General features: G+C 33.3%; 1 protein-coding gene across 2 annotated transcripts in view; it reads right to left on the bottom strand.

Annotated features, from left to right (window-relative positions):
• The window catches only part of ELP4 (elongator acetyltransferase complex subunit 4), a 241518-nt gene that overhangs the window by 141252 nt on the left and 72315 nt on the right, over positions 1-27951 (bottom strand). Inside the window, exons 6-7 of one of the 2 annotated variants that reach the window (XM_007082024.3) lie at positions 13974-14061; positions 8269-8454 (exon numbers count right to left, since the gene is read on the bottom strand). In XM_007082024.3, the coding sequence (XP_007082086.1) occupies positions 8269-8454; positions 13974-14061 (274 nt within the window). The remainder of the gene's footprint in view (positions 1-8268; positions 8455-13973; positions 14062-27951) is intronic. The other variant, XM_007082025.3, reaches the window with a different exon arrangement.

Below are 27951 nucleotides of genomic sequence, written 5' to 3'. Positions count from 1 at the left end.
TGGAATCTCCTTCTAAATAATGAACATAATGGCCACCAAAATAGCTTTAGAAAAATGTTCTTTTCTTTTTTCTTGCATAGGTCCCTTTGGAAAAAATAAAAAAATTACATATATACACGTATTTATTTCATAACTGTTTTCTTTGCTTTGCAATTACACATAAGGAAATATGTTCCCATCCTTTTTTCCTCCCTTGACTGCAATGAAACTTTTTACTTAATCTTTCACATGTACTAATTTGTCAACAATTTTACAATGATAGTTTTCTCTTTAAAAATGCTGAATAGCAACGTTGGTCTAGAACTTTTTTTCCTCATGGGAAGTTACTGCCATCAGAAGTAGTTAATAATTCAAGATACATAAAGATGTAGTGTGAGAGGGAGGAAAGAGTAAGTTTTAGATTTAAACAGATCAGAGTTTGATACTAGCTTTAAACATGTTATTAAATACGTGACTTTGTTGCATCGCTTAATTTCAGTTTAATCTTGTTTGCAACTGGCATCATGCCTATCTTGCAGAGTTTTTGTGATGATTAGGGCAGCTGGCTATATAACCTAAAAGTGAAGATTGTGTAGTCTGGAGTCAGGGGAAGACATGAGGTAGAACATTACTGGCCTTGCCTCTTATTAACTGTGTAACCTTGTAAAAATAGAGGTAAGGCTTGTGGTGGATATTCAAGGACATAACGCTTGCAGTGTGCTTCGCATGTGGTATGTGCCTAATAAATGCTTACAGTAATAGCACAGTTGTAGTGGTACTAAGAGTAGCAGTATTTTTACGAGTATTTGATAAGTCTGTTCCAGGTTTACTTCTCATCAAAATCAAGAAGCTCATGAAAGCTAACCAAACTAGTATTAAAGTATTAATTTTATAATGACTTAACATCATTAACAATGTAAACAATACAAGTATGTGTAGAATATCTAAGATGATTAGAGAAAGGAGTTTCCCTATGATATTGGTGTGATTATAAACTCACAATAATAAGTTAGGTTCATGCAAAATCTGTAAAAAGTCTTTGCAGGAAAAATAAATCATCCTCTTATAACAATTATAAATAAGTTATACTGGCTAAGGAGGCAAAATTCTTATCTTACTTATACCTAAATTTTCAGTAATAAGACTTGAAATATGCTGATATATCCTATATATAATTAAGATGACTAAATGACATTATAATAAATTGGCCATTTGCAGGAAGGGTTTGGGTATGCTAGAAAAAAGATCTAAAATCACAAAAATTTATAATAAAGATTCAAGAAGTTTCAACAATCAGATATTAGAAATGATTTCCTAAGTAAGAATCATTATTCCTTAAACATTTATTAAACATCTAGAAAAAGCTTAGTTACTGTGCTATGAATTTTTATACTTTATTGCCTTTAATGATGTATTACTTTCATAAACATAACCTGGAAAAAAGAAAACTATAAATATGTGGCCCTGACTTCCCAGAGGTTACAAAGTATTAGATACATAAGATTATATGAAATCACATGTTTGAGGCAGACAATAAGTACCTTGGTAAATAGTAACTCTAATAAAAATAGAACTAGTAATGTAAAGTGTGTTAACATAGAATGTTAACTAATAAGTCAAAAACTATTTGAGAATGTAAACTACAGTCGTTTAAAACATTCAAATTGGATTACATTGATCAATTAGTAAAAGATAAAACTATCAAACTTTTAGAAGAAAACAGGAAAAAGACCCTACGGAGGGCAAAGATTTTAAAATGGGAGGAGTAGGAGAGAGAAATTGCTAACCATTAAAAAAAATGATAAGATAAACTTTATCTAGATTAAAAACTTTAACTCTTCAAAAGATACTGTTATTAGAAAAGGCAAGCCATAGACTGGAAGAAATTATTGCAAAGATATACCGAAAATATTTCAGGAATTTCATAATTCAATAATAAGTAGATAAATAACCCAATTAAAAAATGAACAAAAGACTTAGACAAAAGAAGACGGGCAAAATAGCCAATAAGCATATGATAAGATGATCAACATCATTAGTTGTCAGGGAAATGCAAATTATCACAGTGTCATACAGTTCAAGTGTACTATAATGGCTAAAATGTGAAAGACTGAAAATAAAAAGGTTTAGAGGGATGTGATTCCTAGAAAGATGAAAATACGTATCTGTACAAAGACTCATACATTAATGTCCATAGCAGCTTTATTCATAAAGGCTTCAATCTGGAAATAACTCAAATGTCCATAAATAGGTGGAAGAATAAAGAAATTGTGGTATATTTTTATGCTCAAAAACTAATTAGCAATAAAAGTAAACTGGTGACATGTACAACACTGTAGATGGTGCTGATATTAACTAATATGATTGTTTGATATTGTATAATGAAATGTGCAAATATTTGGAAGATTGGCATAACTCCATGAACCAACCGATACCTTCCAAATGACCAAGGAATGATATGTCAATATCTTGAATGTAAAAGACCCGTTCAAAGTGCAAGATAAAGCAATGAATGCCTTTTAGTGTAGCATAATATGAAAAAGTTCATTCACAGTTTTTGATTTCACATTGTAATGTTTGTAAAACTATTACTTTTCGAGTTTCAGTGTATACTGAAGAATCTCTACAATTATCAAAAAAAAAAAAAAAAGGCTACTAAAACACTTCTCCCTTTTCCAACAATGTATCTGTGTGAAGTCAGATTTTCTTTTCATACTTGAACCAAAACAATATATCACAATGGATTGAATAATGAAGCCAATATTAGAACCTGCTGTTTCCTACTAAGGAAAAATGTAAAACAATGTTACTCTTCTAACTAAATTTTTTAAAAATCATTATTTTACAATCATGTGATCAGTTCATTATTATTATTTTAACAGAATTCGTAAATAAATATTTGAAAATTTCTTAGTTTCAATTTGTAATATGGTAAATATCAATAGATACAACCCAAATAATGTTTTTTTGAGATCATCAATAGTTTTTAAGAGTGTAAAGAGGTTCTAAGATTAAAAAGTTTGAGAACCACTGAACTAAAGTTCTGATCTGGTATACTTATAACTCTGCTACCAGATTTACCAACTATTTTGTAACCTACATTTAAAAAAAATTCTTTTAATGTTTATTTATTTCTGAGACAGAGAGACACAGAGCATGAGAGGGGGAGGGGCAGAGAGGGAGACACAGAATCTGAAGCAGGTCCAGGCTCTGAGCTGTCAGCACAGAGCCTGACGCAGGGCTCGAAGTCACAAACCGTGAGATCATGACCTGAGCTGAAGTCGGTCACTCAACAGACTGAGCCACCCAGGCGTCCCACATAACCTACATTTTTTTAAATCAGCAGCTTTATTGAAATATAATCTACATACCATTCAATTCACCTACTTAAAGTATACAATTCAGAGGTTTTTTAGTATTCACAGATATGTGCAACCATTACTCAAGGCAATTTTATAACATTTTCATCACCTTAAAAAAAAACAAAAAACAAACCAATCTTTTTATTTATCACCCCACCACATACTCAAGGTCTCCCCATCTCCCAGCACTCCAAAGCCTTAGGTAACCACTATCTACTTTCTGTCTCTACAGATTTCCCTATTCAGGACTTTCATATTAATGAAATCATATATGTTCTATTGTGATGGCTTCTTTTACTTAGCATAATCTTTTTAAGGTCCATCTGTCTTATAGCAAGTATTAGTACTTTATTCCTTTATATAGCCAAATAGTATTTCATTGTATGGATATACCACATTTGCTTATCCAGTATCAGTTAATAGAGATTTAGGCTGTTTTCATCTTTTGGCTGTTATTAATAATAATGCTATAAACTTTCAGGCACAAATTTCTATGTGGACACATGGTCTCATTTCTATTGGGTATATACTAATGGGTGGAATTGCTGGGTCACACTGTAACTCCAGATTGAATCACTGAAAAGCGCCACACTGTTTCCAAAGCAACCGTACCCTTTTATATTCCCACCAGCAGGGTATAAGGATTCCATTGTCTTCGCCTTGCCAACACTTAATGTTACCTGAGGTTTTGTTTTACCCATCCTAGGGAATGTCAAGTAGTATCTCATTGTAATTTTGATTTGCATTTTTGTGGATTAATGATGTTGAGCATCTTTCATGTGCTAATTGGCCATTTGTACATCTTCTCTGGAAAAATGCGTACTCAAATTACTGTCCCATTTTTATTGAGTTATCTTATTATTGATTTGTAAGCATTCTTTATGTATTGTAGATAAAAATCTCTAATCAGATATCACTTGCAAATATTTTCACCTACTCTGTGGGCTGCCTTTAACAATTTCTTGACAGTGTCCATTGAACATAAAAGTTTTTAATTTTGAGGTGCTTGGCTGGCTTAGTTGGTAGAGCATGCATTTCTTGATAGTTTTGGCTGCTACATTCAGGTTTCCGATCCATTCTGCATTAATTTTTGTCCATGCTGTGGAGTAATGGTTCACCCTCATTCTTTTGCATGTGGCTATCTAGTTGTCCTATTCCATTTGTTGAAAAAGCCTATCGTTTTCTTATTGAATGGTCTTGGCACACTTGTCAAAATCAGTTGACCATAGATATATGGGTTTATTTCTGGACTCTCAATTCTATTTCATTGATCTATATGCCTATTCTTATGATAGGACTACACTGTCTTTTACCATTGTTTTCTAGAAAGTTTTGCAATTGAGAAGTATGAGCCCTCCTAGCTTATTCTTTTTTTAAAGGATTATTTTGGCTATTCTAAGTCTTCTGAAATTCCATAGCCATTTTAGAATCAGCTTGCAGATTTCTCCAAAAAAGTCAGCTGGGATTCTGATAGGGACTGTGTTGGATCTGTAGATCAGTTTGGAGACAATGGTCATATTAATTTTGAACCTTCTGATCCATGAACCTGGAAAGTTTTTCCATTCATTTAGATCTTTTAAAATTTCTTTCAACAATGTTATGTAGTTTTCAGAGTATAAGTTGTACACTCTTCTTGTTAAAATTATTTCTAAGTATTTTATTCTTTTTGATGCTATTATGAATGCAATTGTTTTCTGGATTTCATCTTCAGATTGAAACACAAGTTTTTAATATTTACCTCCCCACTACAGAATAAGGTGCCTGAAAGGAACCAGTGTCTCTCACTCATTTTAAAATTTCTGCTATATATATATAGTGGACTATAGCACTGTCAGTCACTCAAAAGCAGTGTAGAAGAAATGAATGCATGAATGAGATACAACACAGCTTCAATAATAAAATTTATAAGAAATACGGATTTTCTCCACAGTTGGTTGACAGAGAAATATTTGGATTTAAGAAAGCTTGATGTGAGACGCACCAGTTGGGATAGTTTGTGACTGTTGATCTCAGGGTTGTCAGTTTGAGCCTCATGTTGGGGGTAGAGTTTACTAAAAAAAGGAAATCCTGATGTGAAAAGTCAAACTTTTTTTCTGATTAAGATCTAATTTTTCTTTTGCTCAAAGTTTGCAATTATTAAAGAGGAATGCTAACTAGAACAGCAGGAAGTTGCTATGGTAACCCTTAGAAAGCTCAAAAGCACAAGTCACTGACAATGTATGGGGGTATGCTGTCAATCATACTCCTCTCTCTACTTGTGCAGGAAGGAATATGGTGCTTTACAAACTTAATAGCCCTTAAACAATGTCTCAGCTTTAACCCTTATACAGTATGTTTAGATACAGCATCTTAAAATGGCATTCCTTTATCTCCTTGGTGAACTCAAAATTTCAATTATATCTTATATTTCTGTTAATTTAATTAATGTTTATTAATTTAATTTAAATGGCATTTCTTTATCTCCTTGGTGAACTTCAAATTTCAATTCTATCTTTTATTTCTGTTAATTTGATTTAATTTCTGTCAGTGTTTATTCCTGTTAGTTTAATCAAATGTAGAGTTTGCATAGATCCATGAAGTCTCACCAAGGATAGTCTTTGTTTCTGTGATTTGCTTGAACAGGTCATTTCACTTGGGATACTACTTTACTCACCCGAAGGCAGGAGCCTAGCTCAGATGAGCCCCATGTCCTTTCTAACTCCAAGATAAAAGATATGAGAACTACTAGCTTTGAGAGAATGAGTTCCAGAATAAAAATGTGCTACGTATTCTAGTATGAGGTGCTGGAACCCAGTTTTCTGGGTTCAAACCATGGTTTCTCAGGTATTAAACATTGATCTAGTTTCTTAACTTCTCTGTATCTCAGTTTCCTTACATGTAAAATGTAGATTACAACAGTAGTTATGTAAGGATTTTATAAGAACTTTAAGATCTTGACTTTAAGTATTTTGTATTTGTTAGTGCTATCATTATTATTATTGAGACTTCCTAGAGAAGTAAAGGAAAACAAAGCTCAACATTATTCTGCTATGAAAGTCATTCTATATCAAAGTGTTAATTTAGTGTATGTACATTAGAAAAGATGATTTCAGTGATTTAGCTTATTTTGACTTTCAGATTCCATTCACTGCAGGTGATTTTTTTTCAGTTTTATTATTTCTAGTATTGTGTTTGTTATAGAAATATATTTAATAATAAATACTGTGGAAAAATATACAATGTAATTGTACTTTCTCTATTACATATAAAATAACAACAATGATGAAAATTGTCCCAAACTTGCTTCTTGAATACTCTTTTTATAAAAAAAAAATTAAGTTTTATTTATTTAACGAATCTCTATATCCAGTGTGGGGCCTGAACTCATGACCGTGAGATCAAGAGTTGCATACTCTTCTGACTGACCCAGCCAGGTGCCCCAGCCTCTTGGACACTCTTAAGAAAAGGACTTTTTGAGCTGATGAGGCAAATCTTGCAAAAATCCCTCTTTTTCTGTCTGGGGAGATGGACCTTTTTCCCTAAGAGTGTTGTTTCAGGAGGTTTACACATAGAAACAGCAAGGGAAGAAAAGGACATGTCCTATTTAGATCAGTGTTTGTCTTTTCTTTTCCTTTTACATTTTTTTAGTGTTAATTTATTTTGAGAGAGAGAGAGTGCACACAAGCAGGGGAGGGGGAGAGAGAAGGGGAGACAGAATCCCAAGCAGGCTCCCGGCTGTCAGCACAGAGCCCAACATGCGGCTCAAACTCACGAACTGCGAGATCACAACCCGAGCTGAAATCAAGAGTTGGAGGCTTAACTGACTGAGTCACCCAGGTGCCCCTTTTCTTTTTTTCCTCAAAATTTTGAATGTGGCAAAATATATATAACATAAAATTTACCATTTTAACCATTTTTAAATGTATAATTCCGTGTTATTAAGTACATTCATGATGTTGTGCCACTACCACCAACAACCATTTTCAGAAACTTTGTACCTATTAAGTAACTTGCCATTCCTTCTCCCTCAGCCCAGGGCAGCCACCATACTACCTTCCGTTTCTATGATTTTTACTACTTTAAGTACTTCGTATAAATGGAATCACAGTATTTGTCTTTTTGTGACTGACTTATTTCACTTAGGATAATGTCCTCAGATTCATCAGTGTTGCAGCATATGTCAGAATGTCCTTCCTTTTCTTTTTTTATTAAAAATTTTTAACATTTTTATTCATTTTTTGACAGAGACAGAGCACGAGCTGAGGGAGGGCAGAGAGAGAGAGAGAGAGAGAGAGAGAGAGAGAGAGAGAAAGAGACAGACAGACAGACAGAATTTGAAGCAGTCTCCAGGCTCTGAGCTGTCAGCACAGAGCCCGATGCGGTGCTTGAACCCATGCCTGAGCTGAAGTCAGCCACTTAACTGACTGAGCCAACCAGGCACCTCATAATTTCCTTCCTTTTCAAGGCTGAGTAATATTCCATTGCAATATAGGCCATATCTTACCAAGTTCATCTATTAATGAATACTCAGAATGGTTCCACATTTTAGCTATTGTAAATAATGCTGCTATGAATATGGGTGTGCAAATATTTCTTCAAGATCTATATCCATATCTTAGATCTTTATGATTAATCTAATGATTAATGAAAAGATATCAGTAAAATATCAACCACATAACACAATGTATTATGCATTTACAAGAAATCGAAGAAAAAATAATATTATTAAAGATAGACTTACCATATACTCACTGTATATTAAAACCACAAATACACAACAATTTAACACTCTAAAGTAAAGGACATTTTGCTCTCTGGCATTCCTGAAATCTGTTCTACTTAAATGGCATATGAAAATAATTTATCAGACTCAGACTCCGAGTGTTTATATATTGCTCTTCATTATGTAGCACTAATTAGGGGAAAGGAGTTTTGGAAAGATTCTTACCTGGATAAGATGTGTTGGCATTGTGATCATACAAGCCGAAAGAGAGGTTCGCAGAAGACCACGGAGGACGTACAGGAACTTCGTAAGGCTGTGACTGTTGCCATTTTCCGTACAGCAAATGTCATCCCCCCACAAAGGTGAACCAAGATTCTGGATTCCTATTCTTAAAATGTTTTTCTGTTTTTTCTAAAGAAATGCGTGTGTCGGGTTGGGGGGGAGACAAACACATTAAGTTCTATTAACAAATAGGATACCTCCTTTAGTTCTATTTGCCAGTTTTTGAAATTTATAACATAGCAGGGAGATAGTGGACATGGTAAAAAGCTTTATGTATAGTTAATATACGGCAATATAAGGGAAATCTTCTGTATTGCAAGAGTATTAAAAAATAGCTGTTTTTTTCTCACTTTTGGAAAATTTGAAGAGTATCAAAAGCCTCAAGTTTCTAGATTTTAAGTGACCACTTTACGAACTATGTTTGCGACAGCTGAAATAATACATAAAAAAATCAGTTAGCAATAAAGAACATCTAAACTAGAATACTTAGAAACCATTATTAGTATTATAAAATTCTACAAGTCTTTCAATAAACTATAACTTGCTCAGTATTTTTCATTTAGTGCTATTATGTCCAATGCCTGATATTTTGTTTGAAAGAAGTTTAAAAATGTGTGTTTTGCTTTTATACCTTATATTTGCTTTTACTTATTCTTCTTGAAGCTATTTTTACAAAATAATTCAGTTCAATACTTATCAAAACTGAACAAATGAGCATTTGGAACTCAAGACTACTGATATTAAGGTCATAATGATGACTGATATTTCTTGGGAAAAGAGCATTTAAAAACTATTAAACAAAACCTATACTGATTATCAATAAGCATTTGCCGGAGATGTATTTATAACAGATTCTACTGTTTGTGTTATCCTAACCAAACAAATGTTTTATAAATGCTTTCTTTATTTTGTATTTAAATTTTTTTTTAATTTTTTAAAATGTTTTATTTGTTTTTTGAAAGAGAGAGACAGAGCACGAGTGGGGGAGGGGCAGAGAGAGAGGGAGACACAGAATCCAAAGCAGGCTCCAAGCTCTGAGCTGTCAGCACAGAGCCCAATGAGGGCTCGAACTCATAAGCCAAGCCATGAGATCATGACCTCAGCCCAAGTTGGAACCTCAACCAACTGAGCCACCCAGGCACCCCTATAAATGCTTTCTTTAGCAATCTGGCAAAATTTCTGGGCAAAGGAAGGAGACATTAGCAAAACCTGGTGCATGGAGATAATTGGAAACTTATCATTACAATTCTAATGGGGAAAATACATTTTCTCCCTTAAATCAAAAATTTGGAACATGTGTCATTTGAGTGTGTTTTTTGATTAAGTCAGATCCTACAACATATTGCTTGTTATTGTTATAACAAATGAATAAAATTTATTTAACTAATAAAATGTATTAATCAACTACTATCTCTCTGATACTACACATGAAAGTTGAGTTTGTGTATTTTTGAGAATTTATTAACAAAGGAAAGTAGGGAAATGAATTAAACACTGAAAAGTTAGAAGAGGAAAAACAGAAGGGGACAGTAATCAGTAATATGGGTAAGATAGATTCACAGTCTGGACTGTGCAACTAAGATGTGATTCTGAGCAAGACACAACACTACTTAGGCATTAGTTCTCTCATCTCTACAATAAAAAATTGTTCTATGAGATCACACAATCCTTTAAAATATATAAAGGGACATGATATATAAAGGGCCTGGATAAAGCTATTAAAATGTGATTACAGAAAAAGGAATTTAGTTTAAGCACATTTGAAAAATTCTTCCTGACTCCAAAGACCTGAAACATGATGATACTATCAAGGCAGCTAGTCCAGTTTTCTTTTCTGGTTGTATTAAGGTTATGATAGGCAACCCTTAAGATATATATTATGATCATTGGCAGTCCATAAAAATTGCTTTCTTTTTTTATTTCTGCATTACTTGAATGAAATGAAGTAATAATATGTACCAGGGCATGTATGTATTGGAAGTCCAAATGGATTTTGATGAATTTGTGTAAGATATCTGTGAAATTGTAGGTTACCCTTTTACTGTATTACTTAGAAACTCAGAATTTAAGTCAAATGGCAAGATTAAGCTTCATTTGGTCATCCCAAACTTGTTTTCTCTTGAACTGTAGCTTAAATTAGATTTGCAACAGAAAGAGCAATCTAGAAAAATGGAGAGACAAACCTGCCCCCAAAATCTAGGTATTAAAACAAAATCTGAAGGTAGGAGAGCAGCATTATACGGTTTTCCCTACCAATATTTCAGAAACGAAAGGTCAGCTGTATTTTAACCCAGTCACCATTACCAACTATTGTATCAAAAAGCATCTGCTAAAAGTTTATAACAAAAATGATTATAGGTGCAGAAGCAGGAGAACTGTAGAAGTTTAGTGACTATGACAGATATGCTGATACACATACACACATACATATATACGTGTATATACACACACACACACACACACACACGTGTGTGTGTGTGTGTGTGTGTGTGTGTGTGTATAAAGAATGACACTATTAAGCCAAAGAATGAAAAAGATATTTAAGTGAGGTAGGTACTCACCACATCAGAACATATTTGAGCATGATACTTCAACATAGGGAATACATTTATATATTTAAACAAATTTTTTTAATGTTTATTTATTTTTGATAGAGAGATAGAGAGAGACAGAGTGTCAGGGAGGGGCAGAGAGACAGGGAGACACAGAATCCAAAGCAGGCTCCAGGCTCCGAGCTGTCAGCACAAAACCTGACGCAGGGCTCAAACTCCCGAACCACAAGATCATGACCTGAGCTGAAGTTGGGCATTCAACCAACTGAGCCACCTAGGTGACTTGGGAATACATTTATATTTTTAAAAATATAATAGTAAGTGCAAAAGCAAAGGCTGATTTACAAATTTCCTGTGTAATTTCAGGCATATAATTCCTTTGCTATGCCATATAATAATGGGGCACACTGTGAGGCATAATCAAAAAATTTTTAATATAATTTATTGAGGTCTAATCAAACTAAAAAATAAACTTTTGTTGAAAGATGAATAATAAATATTAAATTCATTCCAATGAGAACATCTAAAATATTTAATCTGGATATCTAAGTGAAATCAATTTTCAAACTTCATTTTTATTGTATATGTCTTAGATATTTAAAAATCATAACTTAAATGAAATTATGACTGCAATTTGTAAACATCTCCACTCCAAATATCTTTGCAGATGAGCTACTTTACTTACTACAAAGTTATTATACAGTATTCTATAATACTCAATTCCTTACAGCCTATCTCAAATTAAGTTAATTTAGGGGCGCCTGGGTGGCACAGTCAGTTGGGCGTCCGACTTCAGCCAGGTCACGATCTCGCACTCCATCATGAGTTCGAGCCCCGCGTCAGGCTCTGGGCTGATGGCTCAGAGCCTGGAGCCTGTTTCCGATTCTGTGTCTCCCTCTCTCTCTGCCCCTCCCCCGTTCATGCTCTGTCTCTCTCTGTCCCAAAAATAAATAAATGTTGAAAAAAAAAATTAAGTTAATTTATTTGAAAATGTAAGTTTATTTGAAAATGTAGTGATACAGAAAGTAAGATGAAAATTTCCTTTTAAAAAGAATTTATTTCAGTATCAGAACATTATTTTGACTCAGGAATAAGATTTTTTGAAGCAGTGCTCGATAGATGAATTTTTGTGGCTTCTTGAACTCATCTAAAGTTTCTGAGACAGAAATATAGTTGAGGTAATTTAGCAAATGATACACTCTAAAATGTAACAATATGGAAATTTAGTAGATATATTTTAATTCCAATAAAATTGGAAATATATTTTATAACTTATCGGTATGTTGTAAACTTTTTCAGCGTTCTTGGTATTCAGCATATAAATGCTTACCTCAACCCTTTTAACCTTTATAAAAGTCAATAGTTGTAGAACTTCTGGTTCAGAGACAAACCAGTTCAGTTTATCAGCTTTCATCAAATAAAATACTATTTATTGAAAATGGTGGCATTTTTAATACTCAAATAAACAACTAAGAAAACAAACATTTCATTCCATTCCAATAATAGCTTACTTATCAAGGGTCCTTTGGATGGATAGGTGTGTGTACATATATCTAAATATGTGTACATATGTATATACATATACAAGCAAGTATGTGTGTATCTTTGTTATTGCCTTTGATTTTTTGTATTTTATAAAATTTCTTGCTCTTAGAAGATGTGTCATCATCCTGCAAGAACAAGAGCTCTGCACACTGTATCATAGGAACTGTTATGACATGTCTGTTTCCATAGTAACCACAGCACATAGGGAGAGGTGTCTGTCAGGGACCAATTTACCTCTCCAGATGGACAATGCCACCAAAGGGAGGACATAGTGCCCATAAATCTTAGCTAGGACCAAAAACGGAGCAACAATGAACAAAATAAAACTGTATTAAAAACCAAGGACCATCACAAAAACTGTAACACACGTGAAAAGCTATCTATAAATAAAATGTATATACTTCACCACACGTATAGTATTTTCAACTTTGTATTAAACTGATGATCAAAACAAATTTAAAATTTATTAACATTGCTGTGGAAAAAACATTAAATATAGCAGTAAAGTTTATAAGAATACTTAAAAAGTTATGGATTAAGAGCAAATGTAGTTGATAATGCCAAAAATAAGACTTCTGGATTCTTTACTTTCTTCAATAAAAATAATGGTGCTCTGGAAATAATTCTGCTGAAATAATATACATGAACTGAAAATCTTTAGCAGCTTTAGCAATTAAAATCACCGAGAAAGATTTCTAAATGGCATTATAACTGGAAATAAAATTTCTCTCATTTTGTTCAAGTTAAACTAACCAGAACATCTTTAATAGTGGGAATTTGGAATCTTTAATAGTGGGAATTTAAAAACTTGCGTTCTTAAAAACAGAGCTACAGAGAAATAATTAAGTTATAAAATATTTTAATATAGCAAATAAAAAATGCAGTTTTTATTCAGTGAAATAACCGAAAGCATGATATAACAAGAAATAAAATCTTAAAATAATTAATTCTTACTCACCGGGTTATTCAATTAAGGACTGAATGACAGAAATATAAAAAATTTTGATAAGAGGGGCATCTGGGTGACTCAGTTAGTTAAGCATCTGACTCTTGGTTTCAGCTCAGGTCATGATCTCGTGGCGCATGGGATTGAGTCCTGTGTTGGGCTCTGTACTGACAGCATAGAACATACTTGGGACTCTCTCTCTCCTTCTTCTCTGCCCCTCCCCTGCTCAGTCTCCCCTCTCTCTCTCTCTTTCTCAAACTAAATTAACTTAAAAAAAATTTAGATACAAAAGTACACGTCTTGCAGATTTAGGAGTAATTTTCAAAATGCAGCAGCTTAGTTATTCCAGGTGCCACAAATATATATTTAAAAATAATTTATGTTGACAATGTATGTATATGTCTTTTGTGCATCCACTGAGAACTTAGCTAAAACTCTACACATCAAAAATCAAACAAAGGCTGCCTGTGCCCTGCTTATTTACATCTTCTGTGCTTGGAAACAGCTTGTTCACTGTTAATTATTCTAAAACCTTCTGGGTTACCCCTAGAGAGTTTAAAAACAACATTACATAGATGATTATAAAAAACTTTGAAGGTACTCAATACCTGGGGATTGGATCCATCAAATCCTTCCTCATATATGATGTTCTGGATAAACTGAAGCAGCTTTATGTAGCCATGGGTCAAAGAACTGTTGGTAAGAAGTGGTTCAAATACAGAAATGGACATATTACACATACAATTCAAAATCTAAGCTACAACATGGAGGAAGTAATTAAAATTTATGAGACTACTAAAATATAATATAAAATTAACCCAAATAGTATAAATAATTTAAAAATATAAAGTCAGTACATCCAGGGAATACGTTACAATGCCTTATATTAACCAGCTCAGTGTTCTTGACATCATGGGAAAATAAAAATCTGTGGAGACTGAGATGTCTTAATTATGTCAAGCTTAGTTACCTCCAAGAAAATTAATGATTTAATGAAGCAACCTAAAAGATGAAGCCACTATAGCTTTTCAGGAGTAATCATGGGTAATTAACACATAGTTAATGAACTGCTATGCCAAGTACACCTGAATCAATGTCCTGATCACCTGAGCTCATCTTCCAGAAAAGTTTTAATTTTCTTAGAACAAACTGCTAAAATAATAGTAATTTAAAAATTTGATCTTTTAAGACATATGAAGATGAATGTAATTTCTACTTTGTAAAACGAAATCAATAAAATAAATGTATAAATTTAAGAAGACATTATCTTTCACATGAATATTAGCATTAATGTTACTGTTTTAAAATATTTTAGAAAAATGGGGAGCCTAGTAGGCTTAGTTGGTACAGCATAAGACTCATGATCTTGGGGTTGTGTGTTCAAGCCTCACGTTAGGCACAGAGCTTACTTAAAACTTTTTTTTACAAATGTTATAAAACACCTCAAAGAAAATATAGTTACAATGAAAAAAATCTGGTTTAACATTGTCTGAATTTAATATTCTTGATAACGGACAACCTGTGTGCTATGGCTGAACATTAAAAGTCATGATAATGAGGATCTGGAACATAGCTATTTCACAGACATTTCAGTAACTAATGCTGTAAAAGCTGTGGGTGACCTTAAAAATACAAAAGTATTTGCTCTACCATGATCCTAAGTAAAGCAATCACATATGCAGAATAAATGACCTAAAGAAAAAATGAAATATAATTTGAAGCACACATGCAACAATAAAGAACATAAGAAGTTAGGAAAAGTAGCAGATTACTTAGTGTGCAAAATCAATGGTAGGTTGTTCAATAAAAATATATGCACATCTCTGCAAATATTTTATTGAACAGCAACATCTAGCCCCAAAGCAACTAACAAAAGAGAAAGAAAGAAAGAAAGAAAGAAAGAAAGAAAGAAAGAAAAGAAAGAAAGAAAACCAAGAGAAAAGAATGCTGTTATATGCAGGTCGCCTGGGTGGCTCAGTTGGTTAAGTGTCTGACTTTGGCTCAGGTCATGATCTTGCAGTTCATGAGTGTGAGCCACATCGGTCTCTGCGCTGACGGCTCAGAGGCTGGAGCTTGTTTCAGATTCTGTTTCCCTCTTTCTCTGCCCTCCCCCCTTCACACTGTCTCTATCTCTCAAATATAAATAAACATTAAAAAAGATTATTAAAAAAAAGAATGCTGTTATATACAAAACAAATATGGCTCCAGTTGAAGGCTTTGGCAGTATGGTTATTTCTCATATATCTCCATTTTGAATGAAGATACATTGGATCACATGGTCACATTTTTCCAGTTTCATGAGTCTATAAATGTGTCTATGAAAAATGAAATTCCATAAAGACAGTGATGCGGCTATTTCATAAATATATGGATGTTTATATATATATAAATACATAAATATATATGAATAAATAAGTAACATATTTGTCCTGGGTAGCTCAACTTTCAGAATACAGTGCTGCTGTTTGAATTCCTGCATATTCAATTCCTATCTGGGTCAATTAGATTTGCACAAGGGGTAAACTCTGTTCCAAGGTCCCAGATTATGAAATGAATTTCAGCCAACCATTTGATGAATGTCAATATGGGTTAAAGGAGGGTGGATCAAGAATATAGCCAGTTCATTCTAATCCACCAATAATGAATCTACCCAAGACCATTATTATTTCATATATTACAAAAAGTTTCTTAAACATTTTTCCTTCTACCCCAAATTGTTCAATAAGAAAATTTGTCTTAAGCGCATGGTAGTAAATTTACTATGTGAGGTACTTTAGAAAACACCACATACATAAATTACTTCTTAGTTTTTTGTTGCCACTATTCAACCAATACAATCAATTATTTATTTCTTTTTCTCCCATTCTGATAGCAACCATAGTAAAGCTAAGATTCTCTTCAAAAGTGGTGGAGAGATTTGATATCAGAACAAAAACAAAGACATACAGCCAATATATCTTAAGCTCTTTCCTTATTTATCACTAACATAAAACAATCCAATCACCAACAATGTTCAGAACTTTACAAGCAATAAATTTCCCCAAACTAATTAGATTTCTAGGACAATAAATGCTCTGATAACAAAATTAAATGGGAAAAAGACAATACATTTAGGTATATAAATTGGTAATATTCATTTATGATGCATGGGTTATAGCATTTAAAATTGAACTAGTTTATATGGTATTGCTATTAAAATATTACTAAGTATTATTAATCTCCATGAGATACATTTCCTTGTCAGCAATACTTATAATAATCTTTTTTACTGATAAAAATATCTTCTATTGTCATCTAAAATTTTTTTTAAGTTAAACCCCTTTAATTTTGAGGCTATTGTCTTTTTTTGTTGCTTTTTAGCAGTAGAGTAACTTATAAACCAAGAGTTGGCAGAAGGAAATCTAGTTACAAATATATCCCTGTCCTCCTTATTAATGTTTCCAGGCATTTAACAAAGGTTAGCTTATCAAAGTATTTAAAACATGTCCCAAAGACAGCACATTTCAAATCATGTGTATTATTTTAGCTAATTTTCTTAATTTTCAACAACTTTTATGGTAAAATGATCTAACTTGATACCACAATTTCTCTTTAAAACTATAACATATAAAGAATATAAAAACAATTATTAGAACTTTAATTTTTATCTTTAAAATACCAAGCATTTACAATTTTTTTCAGTTAAAAAAATAAAATTGTTCCATATACGTGCTTTAATTACCATGTTTTTTATAGTCTGTTTCTTATATTAATATTAAACATGTATAAAAAGGGTCCAATGACACAAAATGTAAATCTATATTTTGATGACCAAGTTCTACATCTTTTTTAAATTGATAGGAAAAAATGAGGCTTTTGTACCTATCACTTCTTCCCCTGCCCCAATTTTCAGCAAGAGGTCTGATAGACATTTGTACCAGAGAACTTCAATTTCTATCAACAAATGGTAATGGTTTTTCCATGAAAAGTAATTTTGTCAATCTCATTAAGAAAGATAAAAACAATCTGCTGTAATATAGCTAGGTGTAGGTATAGATGTAGTATATCTAGAAAAGAAATCAAGCAGATAATAAAGAGCAGTTAAGTACCTTATAGTTTCTCAAACAATGAACAAAGCAATACTTACAAAAGTCTCAATGTAATCAAAGAATAAATGTAACAACAACAAAAAAGCTTGGATAACAAAAGACAAGATTTTATTTGTGAAAAGATAGATTATAACAATAAAATTATGTATATATGGAATACATATCAAGATCTGAGTTCTAGGTCTATATCAGCAATTATAGCTAAATGGGTGATAATGAGGCAAAGTATTTAATTTTTCTGTTCTGGGCCTCAAAATTTTCTCATATGACAGAGTTGCACTAGATAATTTCTCTTGTCCTTCCTAATTTAAAATTAATGGCTCAAGAATGATTTTTCTTTTTCTTAAGACTGATTTTTCTCATTAAAATGCTTAATTGCTGGATTTTAAAAAATAACAACTTCTGGTGCATTTAAATATTGATTTAGCCACTTGAAAGATACACTTAGGAAGAAAAACTGTTATCACTCCCAATTAGGATTAATTTAAAGTGAAGATTTTTGATATTATTATGCAAATCATTCAGAAAATATGACTTGTATTACCAAAATTCTATTTATACATATATTTCAAATATTCATTTATGACAAACAGTAAGATATACTCACAGGGCAGTAGGTGCAATATCAAATGTCTCAACTAATTGTGTAAAATGGTTTGCTGAGCTAAAGTTATATTAGCATATAATTTGCATGTGACTATCTAGACTGTGAAGTCTATTCACAACTAATTTTCAAGTTAAAAATTCCATTACTACTACCCTGAAGACTGTCACTGATTTTCCTTTTCTGATGCTTTTCAACCTAACAACACTGAGTTTGACTCTCTTCACCATGAATACTTAACTAAGAGTAGAACATATACAGGCTAGAAATGGAAGGAGAGAAATGACTAGCACAGACCTCTGAGTCATAGCTGGGAAAATACTAAGAACATGAGGATGCAAGAATTGCATGCACAGGCCAAATAATCCACTGTCAGATAGAGATACTATCTCTAGTTGAGAGAGGTTATGGTGTTTCATGAAAAATAATTCAGTTCAACATTACTCTGATTTCCTTTACTTACTAATGTAAATAAGTCATTAGATTATGTCTCCTACTACCCATCATTGTTTCTGTCATCTCTCCAACTCTGGGTCATTAATTATCTTTCGAACATGCTGGCCTTTCAGTTTCTTGATCACTTCTCTCCCAATTATCTTATCTCCATCCTACCTATGGTGCTCACTCTTTTTTTTGTTTGTTTGTTTTTAAGTAGGCTTCATGCCTAGAGCAGAGTCCAACACAGGGCTTGAACTGTTATAACAGCTTTACTGGAATGATGTTGGTGTAAGCCTAATTGGAGTGGTTTTAAGTGAAAATGTAAGGGAAGGAATTGGAGATACCAAATATTAGAAAACTCAAGGAGTTCTGGTGCAGAAAAATAGAATAGTAGCTGGCAGAGGAAGTGGGATGGGAGATGTTTTTATTTTCTTAAAAGGAAGAGGTAAGAGTATGTTTATATATTATAGAATGCATCCAGTAGAAAGGAAAAGTTAATGGTACAGGAGAGAGATGGAAGAATTGCTAGAGTGACATCCTAGGGGATGAGGTCTGTGAGCAAGCAGGGGTTCTGTTTGAACTCATGACCCTGAAATCAACACTTGAGCTGAGATCAAGAGTCAGACACTCAAACGACTGAGCCACACAGGTGCCCAGATGGTGCTCACTCTTATGATCATACCTTAGACCTTGCCATTATCAATAACTGCTATACCTATTTAATCTCAGTTCGTGCTCTCTCCTCTCCACAACCACCACTTCCTATCTTCCCTAGAGTCCATATGTAATCTTTTGACCACACTGAAACCTCCATACCATTGCCTACCACCTCATCACTCACTCCCGTTGATACACTCTTTCAACTATTTAACCATCTTGATCCATGATCAATCCTTGTCCCCACTTCCTTGTTCTTTTCTTGCTTTGTCTCATTTGCTCAGCAAAACTATTAGGCTAAATTTAACTCTCTGCCCACTCCACATTTGCCTCATTACAGCTAAAAGTGGTGGGAGAAATGGCCCCATCTAAGTGGATTGGTCTCACTGTAAATTCATGACCTCAAACTTCAATAGGCCTTTAGTATAGGTGTTAAATAGTTCACTTATTGGGGTGCCTGGCTGGCTCAGTCGGTACTGTATCTCTTAATCTCAGGGTTGTGAGTTTAAGCTCCACATTGGGTATAGAGTTTGCTTAAAAAAAAAAGTTTAATGAGTAGTTCACCTATGGTAACGTGGGGAAAGAGAGTATTCTGTTGGTACAGATGCTGATGGGTGGCAAATGTAGTAATAGATGTCTCTGCTGGTTGTATCTGTTTTCTCAGTGATAGGTCATAAGCTAAGAATAAAGACTGGTAAGCATATTACAGGTTTGTATAAAAAAAGAGAAAGTATAAAAAAGTCATTGTGGAGGGTGAGACTGTGTTAGCCATTTGTATTTATCTTTGGAGAAATGTCTGTTCAAGTCCTTTGCCCAGATTCTAATCAGGCGATTTGTTGTTGAGTTGTAGTTCTTTATATATTCTGCATATTAATTCCTTATCAGATAAAAGATTTTCTCCCATTACTTAGGCTGCCCTTTTGCTGAGGTGATTGTGTCTTTGGATGCACAGAAGTGTTTAAGTTTGAAGTAGTCCCATTTGTCTATTTTTTTTTTTTTTTTTTTTTTGCCTGTGCTTTTGGTGTTACATCCAAGAAATAACTGTCAAATACAATGTCATGAAGATTTCCGCCTTTGTTTTCTTTTAAAACGTGTATAGTGTGTGGTCTTATGGATAGGACTTTAATCCATTTTGAGTTAATTTTTATATAGAGTATAAGATAAGGGTTCATCTTCATTCTTTTGCATGTGGATATCCAGTTTTCCCAATACCATTTCTTGAAGACTGCTCTTTCCCCTTAAATGGTCTTAGCACTCTGGTTGATGATTGTTTGACGATGTATGCCAGGGTTTACTTTTGGGTCCTTTATTATATTCTATTGGCCTAAATATCTGCCTTTATGGCAGTACCAAACCACACTGCTTTGATTACTGTAGCTTTGTAAAACTTTTTGAAGTCAGGAAGTATAAGACCTCCAACCTTGTTCTTTTGCAAGATTGCTTTAGCTATTTGGAGTCCCTTGAGATTGAGTCCCTGTATGACTTGAAATAAACTAATTAAGCCTGATGTGTCTATTTCCTCATATTCAAAATGGTGATATTATAAACTTCGTGACATTTTGTAAGGATTAAATGAAATAACAAAAGTAATATGTTAATACCTGAGAGAAAATCAGTTCTCAGTAATTGTTAGCTATTATCAATCCCCATGTTGTCAATATACCATAGTAATGCTCCACTTACAGGATGGATGAAAGTCAGGTGGGATGGTGAGATGGAACAAGGCATGCACTTAAGGAAGTAAGAAGGAATGGGTCCACTACAACAGTACCACCTACAACTGCCAAGTGAGTAGCAAGAAGCATTCTGTTGTCAAGTCTTTTAATAAACTTTCAGGAGTGAGCTAAGTAGTGTAGGAGGCACAAGAAATATGGCTACTATCCATTCACAGACTTTTTCCCAAGGAGGAATTGATTTTCAAATGTGGTTTTCTCAAAAGAAAGAATATGATAGGGAAAAGAAAGCTGACTGTCCAGATTAAAAATATTTGCTTAAGTAGTTACATTACCAAAGGAGAAATAGCTTTATTGATTGGCCTATTAATAAAAATGTTGATTAGAATAAATTTCAAACATAAAAGCAGAAATAATAACAAGGATGGAAGCCAAGAGTCATTAAGTCCTTACTATGCTAGCCAGTGTTTGCTAAGTGGTAAATTTTTGTTATCTCATTTAACAATCCTAAGAAGTAGTTTCTATTATTATTATTCTGATTGAAGCCTAAGAAATGTGAGCCCAGAGAAGTAAAGTAACTGGTACAATGTCATACAGCTAGTAAGTGGATGACTCAGGATTCAAATCCAGATTGTCTAACCAAAGGGCTCCTATCTAAACTATGCTGTCTCACAAAGTTTATAAAAAGAAAAAGAAAAAGAAAAAAAAAAAAAGGCAAAATCACCCATAATTTAAACACTCAGAGATCATGACTGTTAGGCTGTTGATGCAAATCTTTACAGAATACTTTCTACATACATATATCATATATTACATATATTATATTTTTTCTAACCCACTTTGTTTTTATTCTCACTTTGCATGCAAGGTACTTCATTAGGTGGATATAACATAGTTTATTCAACCCATCTATACTGACAATTCTTAGGTTATCTCCAGATTTTCAGTATTACACACAGATTATGGTAAGAATTCTTGTACACACATCTTTGTTAACTTGTATCATTATTTCTTTAAGAATGGGAAGTGGGATGATGGCAACAATGATAATGTACACTCCAACTTTTGACATCCTTTCTTAGGATTGTTTTAACAATGTACACTCCTATAGTTAACATGAGTGATAACCACATCATCTTTAACACAGGGTATTATCATTTTAAATATCTGATAGCTGAAAAATGGTTTTTGTTTACATTTCTTTGATCACTAGTAAGGCTTATTAGCTATTTTTGTTTCTTCTTTCAAGAACATCCCATTGTTATCTTTTCCCCATTTTGTATTAGGATATTCAACTTGTTAGCAGTTTAAAAATTCTCTAAATTTGCTAAAAATATTAACATATATGTACATATATGCATTTGTTTTTTAAATTTTGAAACAATCTTAAACTTATAGAAAAATTGCAAACATAGAAAAAAAAATTTTCCTGCTCCACTAGAGGATAAGTTGCTGACATTGATGACCCGTCACTTCCTAATTATTTAGGTTATGATTCCTACAAACATTCTTCTACATAACAATAATATAACCACCTGACTTAAGATATTGGTATAATTTGGAAATTGTTACTACCATCTGACACTCAGAGCCCATTCAAGTTTTGCCACTTGTCCCAATATAATCCTTTATAGCAAAGGACTCAGTTGAAATTCACATGTTGCATTCACTTATCATGTCTCTTTTCAGTCTTCTTCAATCTGTAAGTGCCTTAGACTTTCTTGACTCTTACGGTCTTGACAGCTTTGAGGATTACAGGCCAGGTATCTGGTAGAATGCTCCCACTTTGGGTTTGTTTGTTATTTCCTTATGATTATTAGATTTAAATTATGTATGTTTGGTAGAAATACCACAGGAGCATTCCTGAATTCTCAACGCATATTATCAGATGATACACGATTTCAATTTGCCCCATAACTGCTGACATTAACTTGATTAAAGTTATGTCTGTCAGGCTTCTGTACCATATAATTATTCTTTCCCTTCTGTAGTCAATAAATATTTTGTGAGAAGGTAATCTGTGGTTATGTAAATGTCTTTTTCCTCAATAACTTATTTATTCATTCATTTATTTGCATCAATATGTACTCATGGCTTCCTGCTTCATTAAATGGGTTATAATCCATTTACTATCGTTATTTATTCTGATGCTCAAAATTTTACCTATTTGTCCAGTGGGAACTCCTTTGAGCTGGCTTCTGTATCCTTTCGACATGCCCTGCCCTGCCCTCATAATTCTTTAAGCACTTCTAAACATAAAAAAGAATTACAGGTGTCTCCTTATCTTTCCTTTGAATTGAAAACATTTTTTTCTTTTTTTAAAGTAGGCTCCACACCCAATGTGGGGCTTGAACTCATGACCATGAGATCAAGAGTCAGATGCTCTACTGACACAGGCACCCCTCTTTGTCTTTCCTGTGAATCAAACATTTCTCCAAACAGTCTTGAGTCCTTCATATGGAGAATAGTACTTCGATCTGATCACTAGATATAGTTTTTGCCATTTTCCCACTCCAAGAATTTAAGGCATTCTATTTTTTTCCTATACTTCTATAATTTCAATTACTATATTTAAATCTTTAATCTTTGGAAATATAGTTTGGTGTGAAATATGAAAAATGGATTTCACTATATTATTCCCAAGTGATTAGGCTTTCCCCACTTATTTGAAATACCTCCCCATTACAAAAATGATGTTTGTTCATCATAAAAATTCAAAGACATAAAACATACAAAGAATAGGAAAAATACCAAAATCCACTACCCAGAAGTGAACACTGTTAACATTATGATGAATATCCTCTCTGACATCTCTCTGTACCAGCCCTTCCTTCTCTTACTGAGAGAAACTAATGTGGGATATTGAGAAGTATGCTGATAAAAATGTTTTTCATTGTGAAGAATATTTTACCGATACACAAATATAAGCAGGGTTATAAGAACTATGTACATATTTGTTTAATTTTGACATTTCTCTCACAGCCTTTCACATACTACATATATTATGAGTTTCTAAAATGGTCTTAGAAGGAAATTTACTTTGAGCCTTTCGTGAGCTTCTCTGACCACATATCATTAAAATTTTGGAACCTAAATTGACATCTCCTGAATTAGTATTAGAAAAGAATTTGGGATTGTCTATATAAAATTTTATATACCGTATATCCCATTACTAAAATCTGCTTTTTCACTTTATTATATCTTGGATGCTAAGCCCATCTCAACTCTCTTATGCAGAAAACACTGCTGCAGAAATCACCTGCTAGAACCAATACTACAGTCTTTGCAACTAGCATCAGCTGTAGACCTTACTAAAAGCCACGGCCCCACCACCCTCCGAAGAGTATTTCTCTTGAAAGGCAACAGGCACTTGAGCCCAAATAAATAAAGCTGTAGTTTATATACCTTTCCTCAACATTTGAAAGATTTGATTGGTATTCTCTTTGTTCTCCAGTGTTACTTTCAAACCACTCCTCCTCCTTCACTTTCTGGTAAAACAAAACAAACAAATATCCATGCTTTTTTACATCTAACCAATTCCAACCATTCCCCTTTTTAAGCTGCTGTCTTTATCAAGCTCCTGGACATTTTCCTCTATCAATTGAAGATACTACATGGTTTACAGTTCTAATTCAAACATCTTATTCTCAATCAACACTTCTGATTTTAGTAACTTGCTTTGTCCATTTACCCCCACTATTAAGATTAGTAAGTCCACTACCAGTCCACTGTCCCTTTTCTCCTCATATATCAACATCAGTTGTCTTCAATTCATTTTCTTAGCCATAGAGTTTGTGATCGATCACATGTTTACTTTTTAATAAACTCCTTCTGTTGCCTGCACCTGGCAAAACTTCAATCCTGCCTGCACCAGGAATCTTATCACAGTGCAAGAAAGTCACACAACCTGACCTATAAATATTTGATACTTCTCTAGTTGGTGTATTCTTCTAGTCCATGAAACAACCATTTCAAACCTTCCCCATTTAACCCAAATTCCTAACAGGTAACTAACTGTTCCTCAGTGGATGACCTGGCCTATTATTCACAGAGTAAAGAGAAGACCTCAGTCCATACCTTCAACACTACTCAAGATCCTGACTCCAACCCTACAAACCTATTTGTTTGTATCTACACTGTTCTCTTCTTATTCCTTTCCCTCCTTCCCTCCAGTGGAGGAAATGTTACTACATCTTAATGGCCCATCCCTGGCCTTGAGTGGCTTGGGAATTCTGCCAAATTGTTTAGTAATTTGCCTAATGTCATACAAATAGAAACCATTACTTCCTTTTCTAATCTCCATCGATTCTGTCTATTCAATTTTTCTCATTTACATTAAAATAGAACAAAACAACAAAAACTTGTTGCTTCCTAAATCTCCTCCAATTATTGCTTTTTCTCTGTCCCCCATGAACAAATTTCTTATGAGAATATGACCTCGCCTATCTCACAGAACACATCTTCCTTATAGCTCTATTACTCTATTTCACAACATGATCTTTCAATTCCTTTGGACACACTAAGTCTTTCCTTTCTTAACGCACTGGATATTCCTCCAGAATATTTCTTGACCTTTGTAGGATGGCCTTCTTATCTTCAGGTCTCAGCTCAAAAGCTTCCTTTTCAGAGACCATACCTGAACACAACTCAAAGCATATCCCTCTACCCCCTCATATAACTTGTGGAAAATGTTCTTTTTCCTTATATTACTTATCACAACTCCTAATGACATATACATTTATTTACTCAGCTTTAAAAATTTTTTTGTGTGCTTTCTCACTAAACACTACACATGGTCAAGAATAACAGCTGCTTTGTTTACTGCAATAAACCTGGAGTTTAGCATTATGTTAGGCTCATAAAAGGTGCTCAGGTTCATAGAAGGTGTTCATGTCAGAGAATGTTCCAAAGAATATTGCTGGACATATGTTTTTTTAACATCAGTAAATGACACCATCCTAGTTCTATTGTCTGAAACCTGGAAAGCATTCTTGATATTCCCTTTACTCTTTCCCCAACCTCAATGAGATCAAAGAGATTAGAGCAGTAGCTAGCAATCATATTACATAAGTACATGTAGGGCCCCGGGGCCTTATAATATCTCTGTTAGAATGTGGGTTTATTATTCTGAGTGAGATTGTAAGTCATTGGAAGGTTTGAGCCAGAGTAGTGATAAGAACTGACTTATGTTGTAAAACGGTGCTGTTTAACAAGATCAGCCACTAATCATATATAGCTACTTGCATTTAAGTTAATTAAATTAAAATAAAATAACTCTTCTTTAAATATTTGGTAGAATTTGCCTGTGAAGCCACCTGGCCCTGGACTATTGTTTGTTAGGAATTTTTTTCTTGATTGCTGATTCAATTTCTTTGTTACATATTGATCTTGCTCATCTTTTCAATTTCTTCCCGTTTTACTTTTGGTAGTTTATATGCTTCTAGGAATTTATCCATTTGTTCCAAGTTGTTCAATTTGTTGGCATACAGTTGTTCACAATATTATCTTATAATTGTTTGTATTTCTGTGGTGTTGGTTGTTATTTCTCCTATCTCATTTGTGACTTTATTTATTTGGGTCCTTTCTCTTTTCTTTTTGATAAGTCTGGCTAGAGGTTTATCACTTTTATTAATTTTTTCAAATAACAGGTGCCTGGTTTCATTGATCTGTTTTATTTAAAAAATTTTTTTTTAGTTTCTATCATTTATGTCTGCTCTGATCTTTATTATTACCTTCCTTCTGCTGGCTTTAGGCTTCATTTGTTGTTTGTTTTCTAGCTCATTTAGGTGTAAGGTTAGATTATTTATCTGAGATTTTTCTTGCTTCTTGAGGTAGGTCTATATTGCTGCATACATCCCTCTTAGGACCGCTTTTGCTGCATTCCAAAGGTTTTGGACCATTGTGTATTTTCATTTTCTTTTGTTTCCATGTATTTTTTAATTTCTATTTTGATATTCTGGTTGACCCATTTATTGTTTAGTAGCATGTTGTTTAACCTCCAAATATTTGTGGTCTTTCCAAATTTTTTCTTGTGGTTGACTTCTAGTTTCACAAAGTTGTGATCACAAAAAGTGCATGGTATGATTTGTATCTTTTTATGCTTGCTGAGGTCTGATTTCTGACTTAACATGTGATCTATTCAGGGGAATGTCTCCCATGTGCAGTTGAAAAGAACGTGTATTCTGCTGTATTAGGATGGAATGTTCTGAATATATCTGGTAAGTCCATCTGGTTCAGTGTGTCATTCAAAGCCATTGTTTTCTTGTTTCTTTTCTGCTTAGATGATCTGTCCATTGATGTCAGTGGGGTGTTAAAGTCCCCTATTAGTATTGTGTTATTATCAATCAGTTCCTTTATGTTTGTTATTAATTGTTTCATATATTTGGGTCCTCCCATGTTGGGTACACAAGTATTTATGATTGTTATGTCTTCTTGTTGGATTGCCCCTTTATGATTATATAATACTCTTCTTTGTCTCTTTTTACAGTCTTTGCTTTAAAGTCTAGTTTATCTGATACAAATATTGTTACTACAGGTTTCTTTAGACACATTTGCATTATAAATGATTCTTCACACCCTCACTTTCAATCTGCAGGTGTTTTTAGGTCTAAAATGAGTGTCTTGTAGGCAACATATAGATCAATCTTGTTTTTTGTTTTTGTTTTTGTTTTATCCATTATTACATTCTATGTTGTATGATTGGAGTGAGTAGTGGTCCAGTAACATTCAAAGTAGTTATTGATAGATATATATTTATTACCATTTTATTACTTGTATTGTCATTATTTCTGAAGATTTTCTCTGATATGTATTCTGCTCAAACTATTCCAAAGATGCAAAAAAGGGAAGAAAACTTAAAAATGTATTCTATGAGGCCAGATAACCCTAATACCAAAACCAGATAAAGACTCCACCAGAAAAGAGAAAACAGGCCAATATACATGATAAACATGGATGCAAAAATTCTCAATAAATCACTAGCAAACTGAATCCAACAATACATTTAAAAAATCATGCACCAAAATCATGTGGTATTTATTCCTGGATTGCAAGGGTGTTCAATATTTGCAAATAATCAACATGATACATCATGTTAATACAAGAAAGGGTAAGGATTATATGA

Source organism: Panthera tigris, chromosome D1 (assembly GCF_018350195.1).
Source record: "Panthera tigris isolate Pti1 chromosome D1, P.tigris_Pti1_mat1.1, whole genome shotgun sequence".
NCBI lineage: Eukaryota > Metazoa > Chordata > Mammalia > Carnivora > Felidae > Panthera > Panthera tigris.
Note: the sequence above shows the minus strand (reverse complement) of the source record. Positions and strands in the feature narration are given on the sequence as shown.